The sequence below is a fragment of the Pimephales promelas genome, chromosome 11 (genome assembly GCF_988280905.1).
Source record: "Pimephales promelas chromosome 11, fPimPro1.hap1.1, whole genome shotgun sequence".
NCBI lineage: Eukaryota > Metazoa > Chordata > Actinopteri > Cypriniformes > Leuciscidae > Pimephales > Pimephales promelas.
In genome coordinates, this window is record NC_142779.1 from 25,364,129 (window position 1) to 25,390,806 (window position 26,678).

A 26,678-nucleotide genomic window follows, 5' to 3' on the forward strand; every position below is an offset into this window, starting at 1 on the left:
TGACTTTACATCTTTATATGTGTCAGCTTAACTCTCTCTATATACTGTGTGTATTTGTGTCAAAATCAGCTGAGGGGTAATTAAATGTAACTAATAGTTAAAAAAAATATATAATCTGTCAAGTATATATATATATATATATATATTGTATCAGCACATGGGAGGCGACTGCAGGGACATTAATCATTAACAAGATCAATAGTTTATCTATTATCAAAACGATGAAAAAAATTCTTAATAAGTTCTTGATGTTCTGTTCTTGATCCGTCCATAATAGAAAAAATCCTCAAAGAACAGTTCAACATTGTGCACTAATTTTTCAATTGGACACTCTTTAGCATGCATTGTGAAGTATTTCACTCAACAGTTCCTTGATCATTTACATTCGATTTCAGAGAGTAAAGTACAATTATGCGTTATGTTTTATGCAAGTTATTGTCTCTGACAGACAGCATGTTGAGCCACTCAGGCCAACATTTTCTCCCTCTTCCTGGAAAGCGGTGACACATTCAAAATATCCGGTAGAGTTGGTTTTCCAGGAAATTGGTTTAGTCTCTGGACATCTGCTTAGTGTATATTGCACGTTATTGTTTGACAGACGTAGATGTTCAGATATTCAAATGATGTGGATTTATGAGACAGATATATTATGATATAATAATGATTTATTTCTTATTTCTTTCTAGTATTTAGTGAAGTGATATGTTATATATTTGGGTAATTAGAAAACATGCTAGTGATGTTCAAAATTGTTTTTGTACTTCATATATATATATACAGTATATATATATATATACACTGTATATATATACACACGTTTTTTTTTTTTTTTTTTACTTTTTTTAATATTATTTTTACGTTTTAGTTTATTTTGTGGCTTAAATAAATGACGACTTAAATTTTTGGCTTATCAAAAAAAGTTTTATTTAGCTATAACAAATTCGTTGACTTTTGAAAATCAAGTTTATTTTTTACTAGCAAATGAATGGTTTTGATGCACAGCATTTTTTTTTATTGGCTCTTATTAAAAAAATAATAATAAATCTTTTATTTTAAACCATGAAAATGCAGTTCCTGTTGTAAGCAATAGTGATTTGAATATTTTTTTAAACTGTTGTTCCATTATTACCCCATTAGCAGATTTTATATTATATATAACATTTAATTTATAACAGATTTCACAGTCACTTTTGATTCAGTTAATGCGTCCTTGCTGAATAAAAGTAATTTCTTTAAAAGAAAACAAAATCTTACTGACTCGTACTGTATATAAATTCCCACCTGTAATCTCCTCTGGTTCATTCATCACATTGCATTGCTAGATACCATACCCACCACAACGCTTTGTTGTTTTGTTGCACGTTTTGTCAAATGAGGCAGGTTGTTCAGGTATTCCATGAATATAGAACATTTGCATACTATGCACATTAAATAGAAACTGAATTGACAGAGAGACAGAGAGGAAACGAGGCAGAGCATAAGTTATCAGGCCTCACCTCATTAACTGATACATAGTAACCACTCTGTTGGAAACGAGGCGCGTTGTCATTTCTGTCCCTCACCACTATCCGTACTTCGTGCAGAATAACCGTTCCCACCAGCTCATTGGTGCACTGAATCCTTACCACAATGGTGGTGATGTAACTGGGCGGCTGGAAGAAAGAACATAAAGGGGTTTATAGAATATAGAGAAACCAACTATTGTAGGATGCATTAGCAAATCATGAAACAGGGACCATGTGAATGTGATTTGAAAGCTGAAAACATACAGTATATACAGTGCACATATGCTAATAAATGTTAACACTACCCATTTGTGATATTTTCAAAAGCTATGACCAGTCATCAATAGCATTAGGGTAACTAGCATTGACAATACAGCCAATCAGCATCTCTAGCAATAAGATCACTGTTTGTGTAAATACACAAGATTACATAACTGAATGTAACAATGCAAACGGTAGAGCGTTAGCGCTTGCAACACCAAGGTCATGGGTTTGATTCCCAGGGGAAGCCAGAACTTATAAGAATGTAAATGTGTATCTTGAAATGCAATGTAAGTCGCTTTGGATAAAAGTGTCTGCCGAATACATAAATGTAAACAGGATTAATGTCAAGTCTTCTCATTTTCTTTTGGATAAATAAGGTGTTTGGCTGCAAGTACTCAGAATGAAACAAACAGTGGAGCTGTTGAATGAAGTGGCTGAATCCCACAAAGCCTTCTGAAGAGGACGAGAAGGAGGAAGAGGAGGGAATGTCCTGTAATCATCATCAATAGTGGCAAGAGAAGCCTGTCACTACCACAATGCTTTTCAGACAAGCACACAGACACAGAAGGTTGGTGTATTGCAAAAGGAAGCAGTATAAGAGGGAGGAGATGAAGCACTTGTGGAAAAAGGAATGGGAGAAATCACAATGATCATGTGGTGGCTGTAGGAGGAAAATCTTCTGCCTATTCTGTCTTTTTGATAGAAGCATTGGCTGGTCTTGTACTCTAGAACAGTAAATTCAACTTTGAGAGCACAGTCGAATAGAGCAAAAAAAAAAAAAAAAAAAAACCGTATAAAAATATAAAGCTATGTCTTAAAAGATAAAGCCAAAGACAATCCTATTCACTCACGTTCTATGAATATGCAATTACTGTAAATACATATAGTGCAGTCAAAAACATTGCATAACAACAACCTTAATAATCACCATCATCATTATCATCATCATCTAAAAGATATTCAATATGTAAAAGAAAAATGTCAAAATATATTTGAAATACTTTTACTTTAGAAGCATGCTTGCATAAGATTTTGGTAAATAATGAAACATTATTTTTATTATGAATAATTTTTAAGCATAAACCTCACACAATATTGTTATATTTCTACTTAAAAGTAAAATTGTGATTTTTTTTAACAGTAATAAGAATCATCTAAAATATATTTTAAAAAAAAGATTGTAAATATATTTTAAATAGACTAAATTCAGAAGCAAACTTGTTTTACACAAATGCATTAAAATCCTTGACATTTTTTTTTTCAGGGTATTGCCAGGTCTTTCCCCAATGCTCCCCATTACATGGATTGGCACTCACACACATTCACACTTACGGACAATTTAGTGTCTCCAATTCAGTGTTTGGATTGTGGAAGAAACCACAAGAGGAGGAAACCCACAGGAGAATATGCACAATCCACACATAAAGCACTCAGGCTCAGCTTGGACTCGAACCGGGGACCTTCTTGCTATTAGGAGAGAGAGTGCTAACTCACGGTGAATGTGATTTCACCAAGTACCACATGTTCCTGGATCAACATCTTTGTTGATCCTATATCAACTTTCCAATCAACCAATCAGATTTGAGGGTCAAGTTTATGTCAAGCTTAGGCTTAAAACCAGGGTGAAGTACTTATACATCAGTGCTATTCACCTTTCATTATTCTCTGTGGCTGTCATCTTATTACCATGGCATGTGTGCTGCAAACTGGGACGAGACGTAATGTATAGCTTGTTTGTCTGGCAGACTTCCATATATAAACGTGTGTGTTTGTGTCAGCCAAAGGACAACAGCAGCAATATGTTATTTTTGACAGAATGTGCTCGTCTGTTTACTCACGTCTCGGTCCAGCACTCGGCCGGTGCTGTTGAGATACAGTCTCTGCAGTGCGGGGTCAAGGATAACCCAGTAATCATAGTTGTCCAGCAGTGTCAAGGAGATGGTTCTATCTGGATCCTGAGCACGACCATTGATCTGCATTTTTTCCACTAGAACGGTACCTGACAGAAAGAGATAGGCAGGAAATGGTTTGGTTTACTGACGTCCTCAAGTAATATGTAAGTACAAGTAATGAATGCTAATAATAATTTCCTTATGAATAAATAAAGTTGTAAATCCTCATTCTGTACTGACTCATTAAGTGTCCTATTTTGGCTCTTAAATATCTGTGTATTAGCCTGGTTTAAACCAGACCATTCTCAGTTGTAACTTCCAGAGCAAATCTAAATTTGGTAATGTTGTCTGGGTTTTCCCAGGCTATCTGTGTATGAGAAGTTGGTAAGAATTTGAAGGTAATAATTTCAGCATGTGTTAATGTATGGTTGGCTGAGTTTTTGCATCTCCTCCAAGATAATTACACTTCATTTTATGCTTCAAAGTGTTACAAATTATTTTAAATCCTTATGAATCCCCGCAGAAAAAAATAAAAATAAAAAATAAACCTAAATAATCAGCCCTCACAGAGCATAAACTGTTATCCGGCACTAATCAATTAAAGTTCAAAGAGGTCCATGCTCTACTTTTTTCTTCACAACAAAGGTCAGGACATGAGGACAATCAAAACAACTGTGTTTGTAAATGAAATAAATATCCCTGAAAATCTGAAATATCCCAGCTTAAAGGGATAATTCACCCAAAAATGAAAATTAGCCCATGATTTACTCAACCTGAAGCCATCCTAGGTGTATGACATTTTTCTTTCTTTTTGGGTGAACTATCCCTTAATCAAACATTTTAAAGGGCATTTAAAAAGAGAAATGCCTATGATTCATTGTAAAATTTTAGGACGGCAGCCACAACACTGCAAATAATATCCTGAAATCCTGAAAGTAGTCAAACTAGTCTCTCCAAGCATTTCATCTCTATGACAGTAAAACACTAAACTGATTTCTTCTGTAAAACAAATGCTGCATTAGATTTGAAGGGGAAACAACATGTGCAAATACTGTAAGATGCTGCACTAAATATTTTTATTGTCATGTAATGAGTTTACACAACAGTAAAAAATCAGTGTAAATGCACAAAGCATTGAGTAAACAACATTTCCATAGAGGAAAATTGTAATTATCATTTCTGAGTAAATATGCAAACAGTATGCAGAACTTATTTGGTTTGAAATGAATCAAATATCAGGTGGGAAACAACAGTGTCATATCAGCAACAACAATACTTTGGCCAATAAAACAAAATCCATTTGAATTACAATTAATATGACAATGTGTACAAAATAGTAACAAAACACTTTAGAAGTTGTAATATTCCTGTTTATGTTTACTATCTGTCACCTGACAGACATAGTTACCATAACGAGTCGCTATGTGTTTGCGTCTTGGGGTGACACCGCTTGCTTGCTAACCTTTATTCACTCCCTTTCTTTTTTATGTGCTTTTTATTTTAATTATTCTGCTCACTATAAAAAACATAATACAAAGAGTTTGTCAGTAGTTGCACATTCACAACTGTGACCAAACAGTTTGTTTACAAAAGTGAGCGAGAATCATCTAACACTTTGTCTACACCAGAAGTGAACGGCGTGAGGCTTCAAAAGCAAAAAGAACCCATTATAATCAGTGATGCAGTCTACACTGGATGTGATATGACAAATCCCCAACAGTATACTGATGCCCTGTTCTGTTTCTTAATATGTTTGACCGACAATGGTTACGTCCGGTGTAGACGGTGAAATGCTCTCTCATCGATTTAATTAAAAATTAAAATTAATGTTTTACATAATTAATGCCCATCATGTCTGATGTACATTTGTCATGTCATACACCTGTCATGAAACTGCACATGGAACATGGACAGAGGTGATCCAAACGCAGGCTTTATTTAGAGCAGAATCCAGAGACAGGTACAGGGAAACATGCAGGGGTCAAAACAAGGTAACAGTTGGTTTTGATCAGCAAACATACCATGCAGGGATTAGGCAAACGGGAAGACCAGATACAGGCAGGGAGTCCAAGAACCATGAAACTAGAAAACACTCGGAAATACTAAGAAAACAGGGACCCGCTCGAAGCAGTCAGACACTTACAATACTGAGCACCGAACAAAGGGAAAACTCAGGCTTAAATCAGGGAGCTCAATCTAAAACAGGTGCGACAAATAAACCATAATCAGTCCAGGGTAAAACATGAATGAAACAATAAACTAGGAAGGAGTGCCCCCCAGAGGCTCAAGCAGGCACTCCAGCCACAGATCGTCACAACACCAACCAATTGTGATGTTGCACAACAAACTCAAATTTCTTTGGACAATGTGAATTGGAGTGGTATTTTCTTAGCCATACATTGAAACAACATGCCACAACCTGTTTTTAGTTTTTTAGCAAATTTGATATAGCTAAAAGAAAATAAATAAATACCATTCGTATTACACCGTGTCCTAACTACAAGCGATGCGACGCCGCGACACGCGATAAAAGGTATCTTTTCCATGTTAATCAGAGTTTTTGTCCTAACCAGACGCGACGGCGACACGCGAAGTTTCTAATTTAGAAACGGTTCCTATTTCTGCGACGTCGCGGCTGACAGAATGAAGAAATTACACTGGTTATGAGTATACATTATTTATTTTTAGTTAAAAATAGGTCACTGTGCCACACAAGCGATAAGGATAATTTACCTCAGATTTTGAAAGCATGTAATATAGCGTTCAAAATGAATTCTATGCAAACATACAACTGTACTTCATAACAAAATTAGTCAATGAGTATATTTTGTTAATGTTTTTAATGTTATTTCTTGATTTGATTGTCCATACACATTTCCAATGCGAGTGCGGGCCAACAGTGCGCTTTCACAGAGAGACTCTGCTCACATCATAGGCTCACACGCTGTTCTGAATGTGTGGCATCTCACAGTCGCGTCGCGTCTAGTGTGGACAGACACACTTGCTGTCGCTGGAATTTTATCGCGGCGCGTGTAGTTAGGACACGGTGTTACTGGTAGTAGTGTTTTTTTGTTGTTGTTGTTGTTGTTTGTTTGTTTTTGTTTTTTACCGTCGCTAGTTCACGAGTTCAGGTTCATTAAGTTGGTTCATGTCCAAGTGCCATCTACAGGCCTATTATGTAAAATGTAGGCTGCAGGCTAAAGGGATAGTTCACACAAAAATGAAAATTAGCCTATGATTGACTCACCCTCAAGTGACTGGCATTGCAGCGTATAACGTTGGATGCAGGCGTAGCGTAAGTTCCAGTGAGGAAGTGCAGAACAGATCAAAAGTAAACACCGGTCACGAATTAGAAGTCTAAAACGAACTTGGTTCTTGGTAGAATATTCTCACCGGAGTGCCCTATGTCATACGCTGGAACACCAATCTCTTGTTATTGCAAGTACGACAGTCAGCAAAGATTTGTAGAGTTTGTAAAGCATTAAATATGCATATTTTTCTTACAAAAACGCATCGCTTTACTTCAGAGCTTGTAACACTTTTATGATGGATAGATGCACTTCTACGGACTTCAGAACAGAAACAGCTATTCACTGCCATTATAAAGCTTGGAAGAGCCAGAACATTTTTTAAAAATATAACTCCGATTGTATTCATCTGAAAGAAGAATGTCCAAGGCGTTCTCATCCTGAGGAGAACTGAAAGAAGAATGTCCCTGAAATTTCATCTAAATCCAACGCACATGGCACTCTTTAATCAATATATCACACACAGTGCTTTGTTCGGTTATTGGTAGGTTTAGTTCTGGGGTAGGTTTAGGGTTAGACCACAAGGAGGCGCCTTCTGGCCCATTTATATCTGCGTCTCATATTGACGCTAAAGGGTGCCATTTGCGCTGGAAGTAGACGAAATGTCAAAAGCGTCAACATATGACGCCTTGGGATGAGAACAGGCTGGAATGGCATATGCACCTAGGATGACTTGAGTTTTTGAACCTACAGCCGCAGATCTGGACGAGCTCACTGATACAGCAACATCATGCATCAGTTTCTTTTGAGGATAAGTGCATTCCTACTAGGACATTTTATCATTCCGTAATATTATACCATGGTTAACATCAAAATTGACAGCTTCGTGCCAAACAGGCTGCTTATAGAAGTAGGGAGAAAATCCTGTACAACCAGCCCAGAAACACTGACAAGGGAGATCAGAGTGGCTAAAAGACGATAAAAAAAAAAACAGCCAAAATTCCGGTCTGAGAAACATCAAGGACATATACACCAAACCCATGATCTGTGGAGAATCAATAACTGGCTGAGAATCTGAATATGTTTTAATGCCAGTTTAAAAATCCCAGTCTCACGCCCCACATCCACTCTTGTCTGTACTTCACACATAGACCACCTCCTGCAACACCTCCTGCAACCCCCATCTTCCCACCTTCTGCTATTCAACCTGCCTTTATGTTCTGTGTGGAGGATGTGTGCTGGGTATTCAAAAAACAGAAGTCTAGGAAAGCTAAACTCTTTGTTTAAAAGCTTGCACTGACCAAGTGGCCCCAGTCTTAATGCAGATCTTCAACAGATCACTGGAGCAGTGTGGAGTTCTCTTCTGCTTGACAAGCTCTATCATTGAGGTGCTGGATCCCCTTCAGTTTGCCTACAGAGCAAACAGTTCTGTGGATGATGCAGTCAATGTTGGATTGAACTAGATCCTCCATCACCTCAACAGACCTGGGAGATATGCAAGGGTCTTTTTGTGGACTTCAGTTCGGCCTTCAATACCATCATGCCAAATTTTCTCTTAGCAAAACTGATCCAGCTCTCTGTGCCCACTTCAAATCCATCAGTGGATCAGTGAGACTGGGGAAACTCACATCCAAGACCCTCTCTATCAGTACTGGAGATCCTCAGCGTTGCATTGGAGTCATTGGGTTCCTGGGCTCTACCATCTCTCAGGACCTGAAGTGGGACAATCTCATTGAAATCCATTGAGAAAAAGGCCCAGCAGAGGTTGTACTTTTCTCACCAGCTGAATTCAATCTGCCACAGGAGCTGCTGATACAATTCCACTCGTTGAGTCTATCCTGTGTTCATCTATAACAGTCTGGAAAGTAAGCAGACTACAAAGGAGAGTCTGAGAGGATCACTTTCCACAGTCAGGACAGTGCAAGCCAAGGCTATACAAAAGTGTCAGTGACATCAAGCACCATGGGCAAAATAAATTCGCGTTTCCACTGTCGGGCTAATCGCCCCGCAGAGGTACCCTAAAACCTTAACACACCTCCATAGATCAACGTCACACAACCTCACCATTTCACCAGCTGACTGAAATCTAACTAGATTGGAAAATGAGCATGACAGAACAGAAGTAAACGTTTTGCATTTACTTAAACTCTTCCACCATCAATATTAAAAATGTTTTACAAAAAAATGTTACGGTGACAGTAATTTATAAAAAAAATGTGTAAAGACTGCACATAAATCACGCTAAATCACATAAAAAGAGAACACATACCTACAGTAGGTGGACAATCAGAATGACTATTACTGCCACGACAACTGCCGCGGAATAAATAAACCAGTCATATTTCAAAGTCGTTCACGAAATGACCACTAGGTGGCACAAAGGGAAATTTAGCGAAAGCAAAACGTAATTATGTAAAAGTAGCCTATATTTTAAATAGAATATAGCAAACTTGTATAGCAGAACATTTTATGAATCAAAAGTTAAAATAGGCCTATCTCACAGTCAGTGAAAATAATTTGGGTGAAATCAATGACGGTAAACTATTGAGGAATGAGAAGATTGAAGACCGCTTCTCTCTCGCGAGCGCACACTGACTGCTGAACAACTGAACTTCTGGGCATTTCTCAGTGAGAAAAGTAGTGGTCGAGTGGTAGAACTAACGTTTCAATCATTTTGATGACAACGTTTCAATTTAACACAGTCTCACAGTCTCAGTCACCATACGTCAACATCCGCCGTTTTAGGGTACCCTTTAACGTCAGTTACATGACGATTCTGGGACGTCATACAACTGACGATTTACCTTTAACGTCAGTTAGGTGACGGGGTAGGTTTAGGTCTGGATCCGATAACGTCATCTAACCGACGTTAAAGGGTACCCTAAAATGTTGACGTTGACGTATGGTCAAAAGACGTCCTAAGACGTCAGTTATATGACGTCTTGGGATGAGACTGCGCTGTTCAAATCCCAAATAAACATGGTATTTATAAAATTACCATGAATTTCCATTTTACACTAAGGAACATATCTTATCCAACAGATTGACTGAGTTTACATTTTCAAAAGCAGTTCTGTTAAAAAAAAAAAAAAAGAAGAAAATAAAACTTAATGATGTTCTTCGCAGAAACATTTTTTTTTAAAGACAACCTAAAGCTAAGCAAGGCATGATTTGCTGGTGGGCAAATTGAATTATAGTAATCAATGCTATAATTAGCTTTAATAGACCATATATATATATATATATATATATATATATATATATATATATATATTTATTCGGTTGCACCTGATTCCTGATTGCGATCACAACAACGAACATAACAATTAAAATTAAAATCATGTTTATGTAACATTTCTTTAGAAAGAGGTTTTAGTTTTTTTAGTTTTTTGTTGTTGTTGTTTTTTTTAAATTAATGCCCAGACATAGTCCTGCCCTAATCAGATATAGTAAAATATTATGTGTATTTGGCGTGCTGTCCAAGGGGAGGGCTTTGAACTCGGAATTTGGAACCCAGAATAATCCCCCTGTATCCCTGGCTGAGATAAGAATAAGTCAAAAATGAGGAGTCCGAGGAGGAGGGGAGTTGCAAGAAAAAGGCGGGGAGACTCCTATCGCACTGATTGGATAAATCATTTGAACAATCATTTTGTTGTCTTTAGTTATTTGCAAAATTAATCTTTACACTGCATTAATCTTACACTGCAAAGTGACACCTTTTAAATGACCCAATTAATCACGATAATTTATGACAATTATGTAATGAACAAAGCACACACAAATGAAGGACAAAGCCAATCGATTGTTATTATCACAATTATTTCGTAGACAATTAATCATTAGTTATTAATCAGTACCCCTAAGCATTAGTTTGCTTTTTGAGATGTACTAACTGCAATGGTTGAGTCACAAATTCAGGAAACATCTGCATTTGTTATTTTTGGTGGCATAAAATTAAGCAGAAAGAAAGAATATCAATACAATTTGAAACAATTTGATATGCTTTTTGTACATTAAGAAATTACATTTGATTAATTTCAATATTATTTATTGTCTTGCTATTTTAAAGTACTGTGAGAGTATTTTTCTTTCTTCATCAGTAACAAAATTGACATGGATAAGACCATCACTTGTCAACAGAATAGTTAGAACAGTCACAAGAACGTAATTTCAGTAGTCAATCCCAATACCAGTGAATTTTCACTTTGGGAAACAATCTTTGTTGTTGCAATTGCATTTGCTGAGTCTAGTGGAGCAGAAACTAAACAGTTCAGCTTTAATTCAATAGCAGCCTACATCCCAGATACCGAAAAAAAAATCAGCCATAACAGACACCCAACGCTATCGGAAATAGACAAACTCAGAGGCCCTGATGTTTACCTCCAATATTACCTGAAAGAGAATCCATGACCTTAGCGAAACCACCCGTTAGCAGCATGTGAGCGGAGCAAAAACACAACAGCCGCGAGTGAGGGCAGATGCGAGAATCTCTGGGTAAACAGCTTCTCAGTACCTCAAGCGAGGGGTCACAACACACCTGCTGTCTGTCAAAGTCACTTAAATCCCATCCCGCACCTGCTAATATCAGTTTTTAGAGTGGTTAGGAATTTAGAACTGCATTAATATGTGGATTCTGTTGGATTATTTTTTAATTCTGTTGGATTTGCCAGGGACAAGAGCACATGGATGAAACTCTATGGAAATTGAGAGAAAAATGGCTCTTTTGAGTTACGTCTGCACACTGGAGAAATCAAATGCTGTTAAGAGGGATCTTAAACCAGGCATGACGAAGACTCAAGGGAATGGTATGCACACAAACATACACCGCAGACACCAAATCCAACGAAGTGTAAACCCTTTACCAGGTGAGAGTTTGTCCTCTGTCACACACGTGAATGTTTTCCGCATCTATTCCTGAACAACCTGGTGGACAACATCACGAGTGGTGTTTGCTAAGGCAAAATTACTATTATTCAAATTTTCGCAGGAAACCATTTACACTATAATGCCTCATTTCCTGTGGACTGCTGAGTAGAGGTGTGCTATTACTTGTCTAAGTGATTTGGATTTACAATTTTGCCTGGTGGATGATAAAACTGGTGAAACACCCTCCCATACATAGAGATCATGGAGATTTAGCAGTGGCCTCTTAAAACCTGCTTTGCTCTTCTAAGTTGTTTTAATATGATCTATTGGCCCGGTGAAGCTGGTGTTAAGATGGTTGACCACTTGGTCTTCCAGTCTAACCAGATGCCCCAAACCCCTCTAAAACAACCAAAACATTCCTTCTAATTAAGCTGCAGGATTTTGGGAACAAATCTAATTGTGATTTGTTTTCTGATATAGCCATTAAAGCTGCTCTCAGACAGTCCATTTATATGTGATTCTAATTGGATGGATGGTGCATGTTGCATTCCTAAATGTGCATTTGAAGAGACCAAAATTTAAAGCAGATGCAAAAATGAGTTTGTTTGGAGCAGATTTTACTGTGAACCGAGTTAAGGCACTAAAAACAGATCATTATCAGGGGTGCATTTCCCGAACAACAATGTAGTTCACTGCTTCACTACCATAGTACAATGCTTCATTGGAGAAATCAGCTAGCTAGTCACAACTGTTTCCCGGAACCTATTGTCGCAGAGTATCGTTCAACCACGTTGGTTTCGCACGTGGTGGAGTAATAACTACTTTTAATGAAACTGTTTGAGATCCAATTAACGCTAGATTTTTTAATATATAAATTACAGACATGTCATCTGAGGACTATTTCTATTTGTTCTCAGTTAATTTGCTTTATTACCAGACTCAATATTTGGCTCATTCTTACTCGTTCGCACAAGCGCACTCTTCAAAATCGGTACTTGAAATATTTTGAAAAACTGAAAGACGTAAATTACATTTATGTATCCTAAATAAAAGGCATCGGTTGTACTGAATGTCAGCTTGCTTATTTTGCTCAAGATATGGATTTATTACGTCCAAATGTGTTGCAATATAGAAACTATGCCTCACAGGTCGAAAGCCGTCGTTCAAACCACACAACTTTGCGATGCTGTTTGCGAATGTTCGTTGGAACGACTGTTTCGAGAAACACCGACTCGTTGAACTATGCTGATAATGACGGAACTTGCGACCATAGTTGGCTAACAATGCTTTCGGAAAACGCACCCCTGCTCGTGTGTTAAAGAACACAGTAGCTACCGTTCTTCACTCTGAAACAGGCAATGCATTAATTTATTTAATTAAATCACAGCCTTCAAGATTTGATAATCTCACTAAACCATACTGTGATTTTGGATTTATTTCGAATAACTTTGCAACTCTAAATGCTAAGACAAAAAAACAACAAAAAAAATCTTTTAAAAAACCCAGGCTGATTTAAGATGCTTTTTCAGCATGTTTGAGGCCCGAGCAATCCTTGTAACTGTATAGCAATACACTACTCAGAACACCTTATCAACTACATAGCAACGACCTAGCAATCACCCTTGTATCATGGTGGCGGGACTCACCACTCACACTTTCTTTAGAAATTATTATTCTCTACCAACTCATTTGATGCGCTTCTGCCAGCACACACACACACACACACACACACAAAATGTGACGGGACACAGTTGACAGGGAAAGCAGGTCCAATTTAAAGGAAGCTTATTTGAATGCAGAAATGAGCTGTCATCCTTCTATGTGTTTGTGTGTGTGTATTGTGTTTAGATGCCTCATCCTCATGATGCATCTAAACACAATACACACACATTCATACACAAACACATAGGAGGATGACAGCTCATTTCTAAGCTCTATTAAAGGAGGCCTCAAGCTTGTGTGTGTGAACTACAAGAAGGATATGAAATCCAGCAGAATCGATTAGGAGGGAAATCGAATTTGATGTGAAAATCCTAGGACATCACATTACCCTATTGATAAAAATCTTTGTTCGTCATCTGCCTCTGCAGAAGAGTCCTACTGTCACAAAATCATTACAGCATGGGGTTGTGTAACTCACTATAGCATTCAATCATTCAGGACAAGTGCAAGTAATCAGATACGTCTCCATCACAGTGCAGAAAAATGTGATTATATACAAATAACACTACAAGACTCCCCAAAGAAAAGAAAATTATCAAATGGGTTCTCTCGTTGTTTCTCTAAAAAGCAATGAGATTAACAGGTGACCTCATAGAAATTTGAGGTCTTGTGTTGTTCTTGTGTTGTTCCAAACTCAAAACATTTTCTTCTGTAATATATAGTATATATATATATTTTTTTTTTTTACAGAAGAAAATGTTTTGAGTTTGGAACAACACATGTAAAGTAAAGTAAAATCAAGTAAAAGTTTCTATGAGGGAACCTATTAATCTCATTGCTTTTTAGATATATATATATATATATATATATATATATATATATATATATATATATATATATATATATATTTATAAGACTTCTGCACAGTTCTTCTGGTCTTGGTCTCTGTTTTTTCTGTTTCTTCACATAATTTCAGATGCACTCGATGATGGTGAGATCGGACCTCCATGTGGAGCATTGGCTGTTGTCAGAATCCTTGTGTATTCAAAAATTTCACTGGATTATTACAATTAATGGCACAATTAATGTCTGGAAATGTAAACTGATATTTCCTACTGAGACACAACAACAAAATATATAAATAGCTGCATAGGCGTGCGTCATTTACAGGGGGGACGGGTGAGACATGTCCCCACCACTTTTTGCCAGGCTCGATTTTGTCCCCACCACTTTTGAAACATCTTGTGGTACAGCTGTACCAATACAAATAAAACATCTCCAGTTAACAGCATTCGTTTAATTTGTTTGTTTAATAATAGGCAATCCAGCACTGAAATGTGTTGTCTTCTCTCAGAAACGCGCTTCAATCCGCTGTGGAGATTCGTTCCGGTGAAACCACAAATCAAAATGCACACAAACTTGTCCCTGTTTCTCATGGGTCCTAATCCGCTCTCGTATTTTTTTCCCTCATCAAAACATATACAACCACTGATAAACATTATATCAATTCAACCACTGATAAACATTATTGGTTTTGATGAAGGGAAAAAAAAACTATACGAGTGCTGATTAGAACCTCGAACCCCCCGAGTCCCGAGACGCTAGGCAAAAATTCTACCTCTGGACCATCACTGTACATATGTAATGAAGGGCGTATATACTCTATATACTCGGACATTGTGCTCATTTTTATTTATGTACATCAGGAAGCTACAGGACATCGTCTTTCAAAACATCACCTACTCGAAAGAGAAAAGAAGAATGAATGCGTCATTGTACCCAGCAATTTTGAAAATGCCCTTACGAATATGTTTCTGTCCCCAGCACATTTCAAACCAAACTGACGCCCATGAATAGCTGGCTTAAAACCTAAGACTTCGGCACAGTACTGTATATATATATATATTAGGGGTTTCATCAACTAGTCGACTAGTCGACTAGTCGACTGTCACAACCACTAGTTGGCGCTGTTGGCCTTAGTCGACTAGTCGGAAACAAAATGATGACATATATATATAGATATATTTTTTTTGTTAACTATCCCTTTAAATACAAGCGGCAGTATACTATAAGCACTATAAGGCGCACCTTCAATGACCTATTTTAGAACATTTTTCAAACGTTTGACTGGGTTTGCATTATGCATCCACTAGATGTGCTAAAGGGAATGCAGCGAGTGCGCGGCGTCGGAGGTGAGGCGTTTATTTAAGCGTGAGCGCGCGGGGCGGGCACGTAACTTACATTTGCAGCCTGCTGACAGCAGTGTCTGTTCGTGTGTGTGTAGAGAGCGCTCGTGAGCGGGAGATATTTTATACGAGGTTGAACTGGCCGTGTGACAAAGCGGGCAAAAGATGGACACGAGCGCGAGCAATTGATCCATATATAATGTGCTCCGGATTATAAAGTTTGAGAAAAGGCAGGATTGAGAAAATTAAAGGCTTTTAAGTGCGCTTTATAGTGCGGAAAATACGAGTACTACTCTCGCTTTTAGACCAGCACGCGACGTGTTTAATATAGACGCATATTAGCACCAGATTTTCTCTCAAATGTTTGCTTTCACTTTCTATATGGGGAGGCTGCACTTTAGACATAACCAATTCTGTTTATGTAAAAATTGTGTGTATTTAACAGTATTAGCATAATAAGACTTGAAAGATAACTTAGTCCAGTATTCAGGCGCTGTTTGACAGGCTTCTAATGCCTGTGAGCGTCGGGGATATGCCGCGCGCTCAGGAAAGCGCACGTTAGAACAGCGCGTGAATTAAATGTTTAACCGGCAAGGCTTATGCAAACAATGAACTTTTGTGAATTGCAGTGTCCCGTACCTATTCCTTAACGTGTGATGTGTAGGCTACGTCGCGTTGTACAGTTGAGAGACGCCAGAACTGATAGAATGCACTGTAACACGATACTACTACTACCATATTTCTTCAAAAGCAGATCGTGGAGACATTTACTATTCGTGTTGTCGCACACCCCTAGAATAAACCATTTAACGACTAGTCGACTAGTCGTCGACTGTTATGCAAAACTAGTCGATTAGCAAAAATCAGTAGTTGTGAAACCCCTAATATATATATATATATATATATTTTTTTTTTTTTTTTTTTTTTTTTTTTTCAGATACTCAAATTTTCAGATTCAAATTAAAGATTGGTATCAAAGAGCACACCCAGGTGTCTAACCAACGATGAAGGCTTAACAGAGCAGCCATCAAGTGTTCGAAAGTATTCTAGGCTGTTATGTGTGGAAGTTTATGTCCAATAATTAGAATCTCTGGGTTTTTTTTTTTTTTTCAGAATTTAGCAACAGGAAATTACTAGTCATCCATTTTTTTTATATATGTCAGCTCTGCATTCTGTTAATTTTGTGAATTGGTAAGTTTCATTAGGTTTTGAAGAAATATACAGTATCATCAGCATAACAGTAAAAGCTAATTCCATGTTTCCTAATGATATCCCCTAATTGGAGCATGTACAGAGTTAATAGCAGCGGTCCTAGTACTGAGCCTTGTGGTACGCCATACTGAACTTGTGATCGATAAGACATCTCTTCATTTACTGCTACAAACTGATAACGGTCAGATAGTTGACCACAGATACTGCTGTGTTGCTTGGACACTTCTGGGCTTGAAGCTTTCTCTGTAAGTAACCGAGTATGTTCTCTTACGAGAGGTTCTCTCGTACTGTGTAATATCTTACGCTAGAAGAACACAATGTAAAACGCTGTGCGTGCTGGGATCCAATACCAAAGTCCCAAGGGCAGGTGCCTGGAACTCACAGAGAGTCTGAGAAGAGAGGCTAGAAGTGTCATTTCCAATAAGTAGCACCCTAAGGAAGATACTCACATCGTGTTCCAGACAGTCAGGGTGAAATGTTCTGCGAAGTTAGAGCGCTTTGGTGAGAAGTGCTTCATTGCCTGTGACGTCCACTGAACCTCAGCGAATCTGTCCACAAAATCTTTGATGAATGATACAAAGAGGCCAGCTGGGGAGATGGGCGCGTCGAGGAACGCGGAGCGCTGCGAGTCCGGCATCTCAGATAACGTTAGCCATAGGTGTCGCAGCAACGGTAAGAGAAGCAATGTTCTGCCCAATGGCCTGTGCAGCGGATATTGCAGCGGGAAGAGCCAGGTCCGTAGGCCTCCTCAAATCCGGCACACTGATAGCTTCCAGTCCTTCCTCATCCAGTTTTGGAGAAGGTCGGCTTGGAACATCTGCAGTACGGCCATCGAGTACAATGCCAATTCAGCCTGCCCAGCGGCGGTATAAGCGCGAATGTGCAGTGCGGAAGTAGTAGCAAGCTTTAGAAGCGCCGTCTTAGTTCGTCGTCCACATAGCTCGCCCAATCCTCACTGTCTGACGCCAGGATAGAGCAGCTGGTCACGGGAGGTGACGGACCAGCTGGGTGCAGCGCGTTTTGCGGCACGGCACTATAGACAGCGAAAGTGCAGACTCTAGGAAAAATGCCTGGCGAGTCCTCAGTCACCATGGGCAATAGCTCGCAATTATGCCAGTCACTAGCCATGTTTCCATCCACTTGTTAATCGAATTATCTGAAGTTCGGTAAAAAAAGCACATTCAAATAAAGCTGGTGAAAGTGTGTTTCCATCCAACGGCTTTAAAGCGAATAAAAACATGTACGTAATGACATCACATGCTGTTTTGCGATCAAATTGGTATATCGAATTGTTTTGAGACATTTTAAGGTGTGTCCATTCATTTTCGCACTGAATCGAACAACATTCAAGCAAACTTTTGCGAACAAAGTTTTGTTAGACAAAACGGATCACGCCATCTACCAACAAGTGATCAATATTTCACAAGTTGAAGCCTAATAATGCTTACAGTATGTGCCAGCTGATAGCGACATATGTAGCCATGTTTCCATCCACTTTTCAATCTAATTATCTGAAGTTCGGTAAAAAAAAGCACATGCGAATAAAGCTGGTGAAAGTGTGTTTCCATCCAACGGCTTTAAAGTAAATAAAAACCTGAACGTAATGATGTCACATGCTGTTTTGCGATCAAATTGGTATATCGAAATGATTTGAGACATTTTAAGGTGTGTCCATTCATTTTCGCACTGAATCGAACAACATTCAAGCAAACTTTGGCGAACAAAGTTTTGTTAGACAAAATGGATCATGCCATCTACCAAAAAATTCACAAGTTGAAGCCTAATAATGCTTATGTGCCAGCTGATAGCGACATAAGTATGGGATAATGTATGCGAGGCGGTTGTTGAAGCGGTTGTATTCACTATAACCACCTCGCTATATATTATCCTGCTTATTACATATAAATCAACCAAATAAATAAATCAATCAATCAATAATTTGACACAAAATATTGACTTGACGAGTTTATTGATTTAAAAACGAGTATTGCTTCTGCTAAAGAAAATAGTCTGTTCTGTCTCTGAACTGCGTCCATGGCAACGGTGTGTATACTTAGCAGTGCAGCAGTCTGTTAGCAAGAAATAACAGACCACATTCTACATTAGAACTCAACCAAGCCACGTAAAAGCAAGCAAACCTAACCTAAGAAAACAACGACGCTATAAACATTGCTATGATGATGCCGATGCACGCATGCCCGACGACAGCGGAGGTGACTGTGGTGTGGGAACGACAGCGCTCCATCAGTTCTGGGAGATCGTGGTTCACGGAAACCATTTGGTTGAAGCATTTTTTTTTTTGCTTTGTCCACTTACATCTGTCTTTGTTGACATCCGCAATGTGTGCGCAAACAGACTGGCCGAAAATGAACTCGTCTTCTGGCGTGTTGCAACCATAAAACAGCCTAAAACTTAATCGCAATTCATTTTTTATTCGGCAAATAGCGTTTCCATTAGCTTTTATCGCATTAGCCGTATATCGATCAAGATAAAATCCGATGAGACCGAACGGATTTCATTTGAGTAGATTTGCATCAAATTTTACTGTTTCCATTAGGCATTTTTCATTTGATATCACTTAATTCGGATAAAAACGTGTCGATGGAAACATGGCTACTGTCAGCGAGCGCGAGAGCTGCATGATCCTCACCCAGGAAGGAAATGTAGATGACATGGCAGTCCCCATCACTGAGTGCGGCTCGGCACGAGCCACGGGAACGAGGTATCTTTAAAAAGACGCTTGCTCTTTTAGATAGAGATTGAGTCTCTTTGAGTCGCAAAGTAAAAGGATGTATATGCCTGAAAGGGTAGCAGGTATGGTGACTGAAGCAATGCATGAGCTTCGCTGAAGAGATGAAAAATCTGATTATATCAGCCTATCGAGCTGTATTTATAGGCCCAGGACACGCCCGTTTCGATGGGACATGAAGTAGGGGGTGCGAAACGCCCCCATTGGATCTGACGTCACGAAGGGCCTCTCTCGATAGGCTGCTGCAGTTGCCGCAGGACAGCCAATACTGTCGTCTAAAGGCAAAAGACCGTAACTTTGTTTTTGGCCAAAGCTAAACATTTTGTTATGTAAATCATTTTTATTATTATCAATATAATTGCCAGATTTTCAGTGTCCTACCTATAATTAATTTGGCGGGACAACTAAAAATCTTTAAAGTCATTTTTCTCTGTTCCACACTTCCAAGCGAGTTGAGGTCTTTTGCCTTTGTAGGGCAGAATAGGTACGCGAGCCATCTTGCCTATTTCTGCATGCTGCCACAACGCGTTTTACATATATTCAAAACGTCTCGGTTACGTATGTAACCCTCGTTCCCTGAGTAGGGAACGGAGACGTTACGTCAGAAGTGACGGAGATTGGGGGTTTCGCATAGAAAGCCAATCCTCTTCGAGTATTAAAACACGAGCCAATGGCATGCAATGCCTTGGGGCTGCGGAATTTTGCATAGCGTACTCCGCCCTACTCCGTGAGTATAAAAGGAGGAAGTGAACGCAACCGCAGTATGTCTTCGCTGAGGAGCCAAGACTGAACTCGGCCTCTACCCAGCGATACAGCAGAAGTGGCAGGGAGACGTAACGTCTCCGTTCCCTACTCAGGGAACGAGGGTTACATACGTAACCGAGACGTTCCCTTTCGTAGTCACTTCGAGTTACGTCAGAAGTGACGGAGATTGGGGGTCTGTGCCATCACGCCATCTTCAAGCTGTCTTCCAGTGCCCTGCGAAAGACTGAACCCCCGAGCCTTACCTCTTTTTTTTTTTTTTTTTTTGGGGGATCCGACTTTGACACAGGATTACCAAGGTACACTGGGAAACATATCCCGAAGGGGACATGCTACCAGCTGCCTACCGAAGGGAGGACTTAAGAATACACATATGGCCACATAGGAACGCATATGGAACACTGGAGTACCAACCGCAGGTGGCTACTGATTTAAACTCCAGGGGTGGCAGATGGCTTGCCAAGGGAAGACACATGCTCAGAGAGGCTTACAGTGGATAATACACATGAGACGGTTACCATGGGGAACCGTGCGCATGGAGGCACCTAGCTAGCATCCAGAGCAACGCAGTGGTGCCCGCATCGTCGGTGCTGGAGGACTCAAGACTTCAATGGAAGAACTGAGGAAATATCGCACTTATCCAGTCCGGGGAGTGGAGTGGCGAGCAAGCGAAGACACCTGAGCGGATCCAGAACTGGCCGAAACGAGTACGTGAGAGGATACCGGCTCAATTCGCAGATTATAGAATCTGGCGAAGGTGTTGGGTGTCGCCCAGCCTGCAGCTCTGCAGATGTCTGTTAGCGAGGCGCCGTGCGCTAAAGCCCAAGAGGAGGCTACACTCCGAGTGGAATGGGCCGTCACACCAAGGGGGCACGGAAGGCCTTGCTGCTGGTAAGACAAAGCAATGGCATCCACTATCCAGTGGGACAGCCGTTGCTTCGAGAGAGCCCTTCCCTACTGGCTCCCCCCATGACAGACAAAGAGCTGGTCTGAGGTCCTGAAACACTGCGTTCTGTCGCATAGGTGCAGAGAGCACGTACCGGACAGAGCAGTGCCAAGGCTGGGTCTGCCTCCTCCAGGGGCAGCGCTTGCAGGTTCACCACCAGGTCCCGGAGGGGAATGGTAGGAACCTTGGGCATATATCCAGGCCGGGGTCTCAGGAATACGTGAGAGTAAGCCGGCCCGAACTCCAGGCACACTTCGTCAACAGAGCGTGCGTGCAGGTCCCTTACTCTCCTGATGGAACCAATGCAATCAGGAGTGCTGTCACATAGGACAGGGTTCTCAAAAACTCTACCGACTGCAAAGGCTCCAGGGGAGGCCTCTGCAGAGCACCCAGGTCTACTGAGAGGTCCCCAGAGGGCAGGAGGGGAGGGAGGCGGATTTAGCCCCCTCACTCCCCTCAGGAACCTGATGACCAGGTCATGCTTCCCATAGACTTACCTTTCACTGCATCATGAGACGCGGCAATGGCCGCGACATAAATCCAAAGGGTGGAGGGCGACAGCCTGCGCTCCAACCCCTCCTGCAGGAAGGAAGCATGACTCCGATCGAACATCTCCGGGGGTCTTCTCAGCGAGAAGAACACCAATTGACGAAGAGGTTTCACTTCAACGCATAAAGGTGTCACGTGGACGACGCTCTTGCGGAAGTGATGGTTGCCGCCACCGCAGGTGGCAGCGAACTCAAACCTGCCTCGTCCCGTCCTGGAGCCACACGTGCAGCCTCCAAGATCGGGACGAGGGTGCCACAGAGTGCCCCGTCTCTGAGAGAGTAGGTCCGGTCTCAGAGGAATAGGCCAAGGAGGTGCTGTCGCGAGGAGCAAGAGTTCGGAGAACCACGTCTTGGTGGGCCAGTAGGGGGCTACCAGCAAGACCTGCTCCTCGTCCTCCTTGATCTTGCACAACACCCGTGCAAGGAGGCTCACTGCGGGAACGCACACTTGCGTGGGCCCCGTGGCCAGCTGTGCGCCAGCGCATCCGAGCCGAGAGAGCCGCGGGTCAGAGAATAAACTGGGCGCAGTGGGACGAGTCCCGAGAGGCGAACAGGTCTAACTGTGCCTCCCCGAACTGGTCCCAAATCAGCTGGACCGACTGGGGATGGAGTCGCCATTCGCCGGAGATGGGACGGGCCCGGGACAGCTCGCGGCTGCCCGGTTCCGGTCTCCAGGAATGTAACTGCACGAAGGGACCTCAGGTGCTTCTGACTCCATATCAAGAGGTGGCGGGCGAGCTGCGACAACCGGCGCGAGCGTAGACCCCCCCTGGTGGTTGATGTACGCTACTGCCGTAGTGTTGTCTGAGCGGACAAGCACATGCTGGCCCTAGAGCACGCTCGGAAGCGGTGCCGGGCGAGCCGTACTGCCAACAGCTCGAGGCAATTGATGTGCATGAGGCGCTGGGCTCCTGTCCAGGAACCGGCGGCTGCATGCCCATTGCACATGGCACCCCAACCCGTGGTAGACGCATCCGTGGAGACAACGAGATGCCTGGAAACTCGCTGAATAGGGACCCTGTCCGTAAAAAGCTGAGGTTCGACCACGGGAAGAAGGATCGGCGGCACGTCGGAGTCACTGGAACTCGGAGCGAGCCGCGATGCCATGCCCACCTCGGGACTCGATCGCGAAGCCACAGCTGAAGCGGTCTCATATGAAGCAAACCGAGCGGCGTTGCCGCGGCCGCGGATGCCATATGCCCCAGGAGCCTCTGAAATAGTTTCAGTGGAACCGCACTCTTGCCCTCGAACTGTCGAAGACAAGCCAGCAGTGAGTGCGCGCGCTCGTTCGTGAGCTGCGCGGACATGGCGACCGAGTCTATCTCCATGCCGAGAAAAGAGATCCTCTGCACGGGGCAAAGTTTGCTCTTTTCCCGGTTGACCCGAAGGCCCAGACGGGCTAGGTGCCGTAGCACCAGGTCTCTGTGTTCGCAAACCTGAGCTCGAGAGTGTGCTAGTAACAGCCAGTCGTCGAGATAGTTCAGGATGCGAACCCCGTGTTCGCGAAGGGGAACAAGGGCTGCCTCGACGATCTTCGTAAAGACGCGAGGGGACAGAGCTAACCCGAATGGGAGAACGGCGTACTGGTATGCCTGGCCCTCGAAGGCAAACCGAAGAAACGGTCTGTGTCGAGGGAGAATGGAGACATGGAAGTACGCGTCCTTCAGGTCGATCGCTGCAAACCAATCCTGATACCGAACACATTCGAAAATGCGTTTGGCCGTGAGCATTTTGAACGGTAGTCGATGGAGAGAACGGTTCAAAATGCGCAGGTCCAGGATCGGCCGTAACCCACCGGTCTTTCTTGGGGACAATGAAGTAGGGGCTGTAAAGCCCGGACCTCACCTCGGCTGGAGGGACCGTCTCGATTGCACCCTTCGCCAGCAGGGTCGCAATCTCCGCTCTCAGACTGGGGCATTGCCACCAACCATCGTGGAGCGAACTCCCCTGAAGCGGGGAAGAGACCGTGCGAACTGAATCGCGTAGCCGAATCCGATCGTTCTGATGACCCAGCGGGAACCCCGGGAAGCACTAGCCAGGCTTCCAGGAAGTGCCAACGGGGTCATGCGAACCACAGACGTCCCCCCGGAGGGGCAGCGAGGCGGGTCGACCGGCATGCGTGCAGGAGTTACCCCGTCCGGATGCACCGTCGAAACCCGCTCCCCGACAGAAGAGACCAGGGAAGGCAGAGCGTTCCCCGGGGGTCTGTTCTGCCGGGGGTCTGGCGACAGAGGGGGAAGGGATTGGCGTAGCCCGGGGACGACACACGCACCCTTCCGCGCCCTCCGAGACAGAGAGGAATGAACGGGGCGACGCACTGGACGTCGTGCGCGCTCATTCCAGTCTGTGTGCTCAATGACAGTGTCAGCTTTTCCTCAACCAGCTCAGGGAGCTAGCTAGAACAAAAGATTCTCCACCGGCCCTCCACCGGGGAAGGAGGGGCCCTGCCACCGCCTCCTGAGAAAAACCATGACACTATCACTGAGCGGCCCGCCTCAGGAACATCGCTTCGCCTGGCGTCTAGCGGGGCACGCGGCCTGAGGGGGGGCTCTTTTCTTGGGACGCTTACCTGTGGCCTCCTCCGCGACGCGAACCGGCTGAAGGCTGCTGCTGGGGCCGCGTGGGAGGGAAGGGAGCCGCAGGGGGGCGTCCTCGGCGGCGAGCTGGCGGAGGCGTCCGAGCCGACGGCTGGTTGGAGGCAGCAGCTGGCCGTCGGGGCAGAGAAACCGCCTTCGTCTGCTCCTAGGCGGTCGAGAAGTGCTGGGCAAAGTCCTGGACCGCACCGCCGAACATTATGATGCTCCTGGACCACAGCGGTGGGCATCACCTGACCAAGGGAGCGAGCGACCGCCTCCGTGACCCGTTTAAGGACAAGGTAGGCGACAGGCTCGCAGCTCGCTTGGTCCGTCACCTCCTCGTGCACATTCCTGAGCAGCTAGCTTTGTAGGTGCTCATCATATGCAGGGCGGAGGCTGCCTGTCCCGCCGCTCTACAGAATCGCGCCGCCTTAGACGACGAGAACCCATAGGCTTTGGAGGGGCATCTGAGAGCAACCGCCGGTTGACCGGGGGAGCCCCAGCGTACCCACAGACAGCCGCATCGCCGAGGGGAGGAAGGGCGGGGAACTAAGCACGCTTTTTTATTTATTATTTTTTTTTTTTATTTATTTATTTTTTTTTTTGTGCGTGTCAGTTCCGCATGCAACTCGGGGAAAAAAAGGAAATTGGGGTTGGCCGTGGCCGTAAGGCGGCAGCGTTACCCAAAAACCAATTATTCAGCCGCGAGAGATCGGGGAGGGGCGGAGTTCCACCCCCACCCGATGCTCACGGACGCCCGAGATAGCACGGCCATCATCGCGGGATCAGACACGGCGGCGCTGACGCTCCCGAGGGAGGCAACGCGGCCGCATCCTCACTTCCCGAGGAGTCAAGCCCGCCTAGTGATGCTGTGATCGACATCGCATCATCATCTGGAGCGCTGCCCGAAGCAGCCGGTGCCACCGAAGAAGCAACCGACTGAATCGAACTAACGCTCGCTGGCTCTCGCACTGAGGCGGGAGGTGTGGCCCGAGGAATCGTCGGGGCTTATCCCACACCATCACCGTAAATCACCAGGTCCCCGGGTCGACGGGCCCCCTATGGAGGAAACCGATCGAGCGGGGGGGACCGGGACTCTCACTCAAGTGAGATCATTGAGTCTCGACCTCAGTGTAGAGATGGTCATGTTCCCACAGAAGGAAAATGAGTCATCCACGAACGCTGCTGCTGCATGCTGAAATGCCCAGGCATACAAAGCAGCGATCGTGACCATCAGATGACGACAGAAATCAATCACACCCAGAAGAGCACGGGCGAACCGTCTTTAAAAAGACGTGCGCGTGCAGCTCTTTCAATGAGAGGAGGAAATTCACTCTTTCAGCGCTGAAGCGACCAGGGAGAAGCGCAAAGTCTGGCAGACCACTGCTCAGATCGCAGGCGATGCAGAATCTCGCTGGGTACCGCCGTCACACCAACACTGAAGAGGACGCTCGTCTCGAAGAGTCTTGAACAGTGCTTTCAGGAGTGAAGAGGTTCTCTTGGCTCCGAAGCGAAAACATACTGCGGTTGCGTTCACTTCCTCCTTTTATACTCACGGAGTAGGGCGGAGTACGCTATGCAAAATTCCGCAGCCCCAAGGCATTGCATGCCATTGGCTCGTGTTTTAATACTCGAAGAGGATTGGCTTTCTATGCGAAACCCCCAATCTCCGTCACTTCTGACGTAACTCGAAGTGACTACGAAAGGGAACTAAGGATAATTTTCGCTTCAATATCTCATGGAAAATAGGCTTTCCCCTAGCAGACGAGATTACACAGTACGAGAGAACCTTTCGTAAGAGAACTTTCTGAATTTTCCCATTTTCAAAAAAAACATCAAAAACAAGATTTCGGATTGTTCAGATATAATATAATAACTTGCTGTAGGGTTTACATAAAGCACACAAACACACACACACACACACTGTCTGTGGTAGGCAGTCTAACCCTTAACCCTTAAATACAACATCTTATAAGACCCCATAAATCTTCTGCAAGCTGTTATGGCTGGAGATTTTGGGTTTTAAGACTTTTCCTTCTCTCTCTTGCACATACAATGATGTGTGACTTCCTCTGTAAAGTCCCAGAGTTAAATACATCAAGAGAGGGTAATCTTATTTTGAAGTGTAAAGCTCCTATGGGAGTTGTGTTGTGCCATCTCCTCAGACCCCTAGAGGACCTAGAGCTCATTTAAGAGTGATGGTCCCTTACTGCCTGTGTGCAGGAGACTGCATGGGGAAAGTGTAAAATCATTACTGGAGTT

General features: G+C 43.0%; 1 protein-coding gene across 2 annotated transcripts in view; it reads right to left on the bottom strand.

Moving 5' to 3' along the window:
* Positions 1-26,678, bottom strand: part of pcdh15a (protocadherin-related 15a) — a 409,861-nt gene that overhangs the window by 279,618 nt on the left and 103,565 nt on the right. For both annotated transcript variants that reach the window (XM_089117218.1, XM_089117217.1), the window contains 2 exons: positions 3,608-3,768; positions 1,497-1,652 (listed from right to left, as the gene is read on the bottom strand). In XM_089117218.1, the coding sequence (XP_088973344.1) occupies positions 1,497-1,652; positions 3,608-3,768 (317 nt within the window). The remainder of the gene's footprint in view (positions 1-1,496; positions 1,653-3,607; positions 3,769-26,678) is intronic.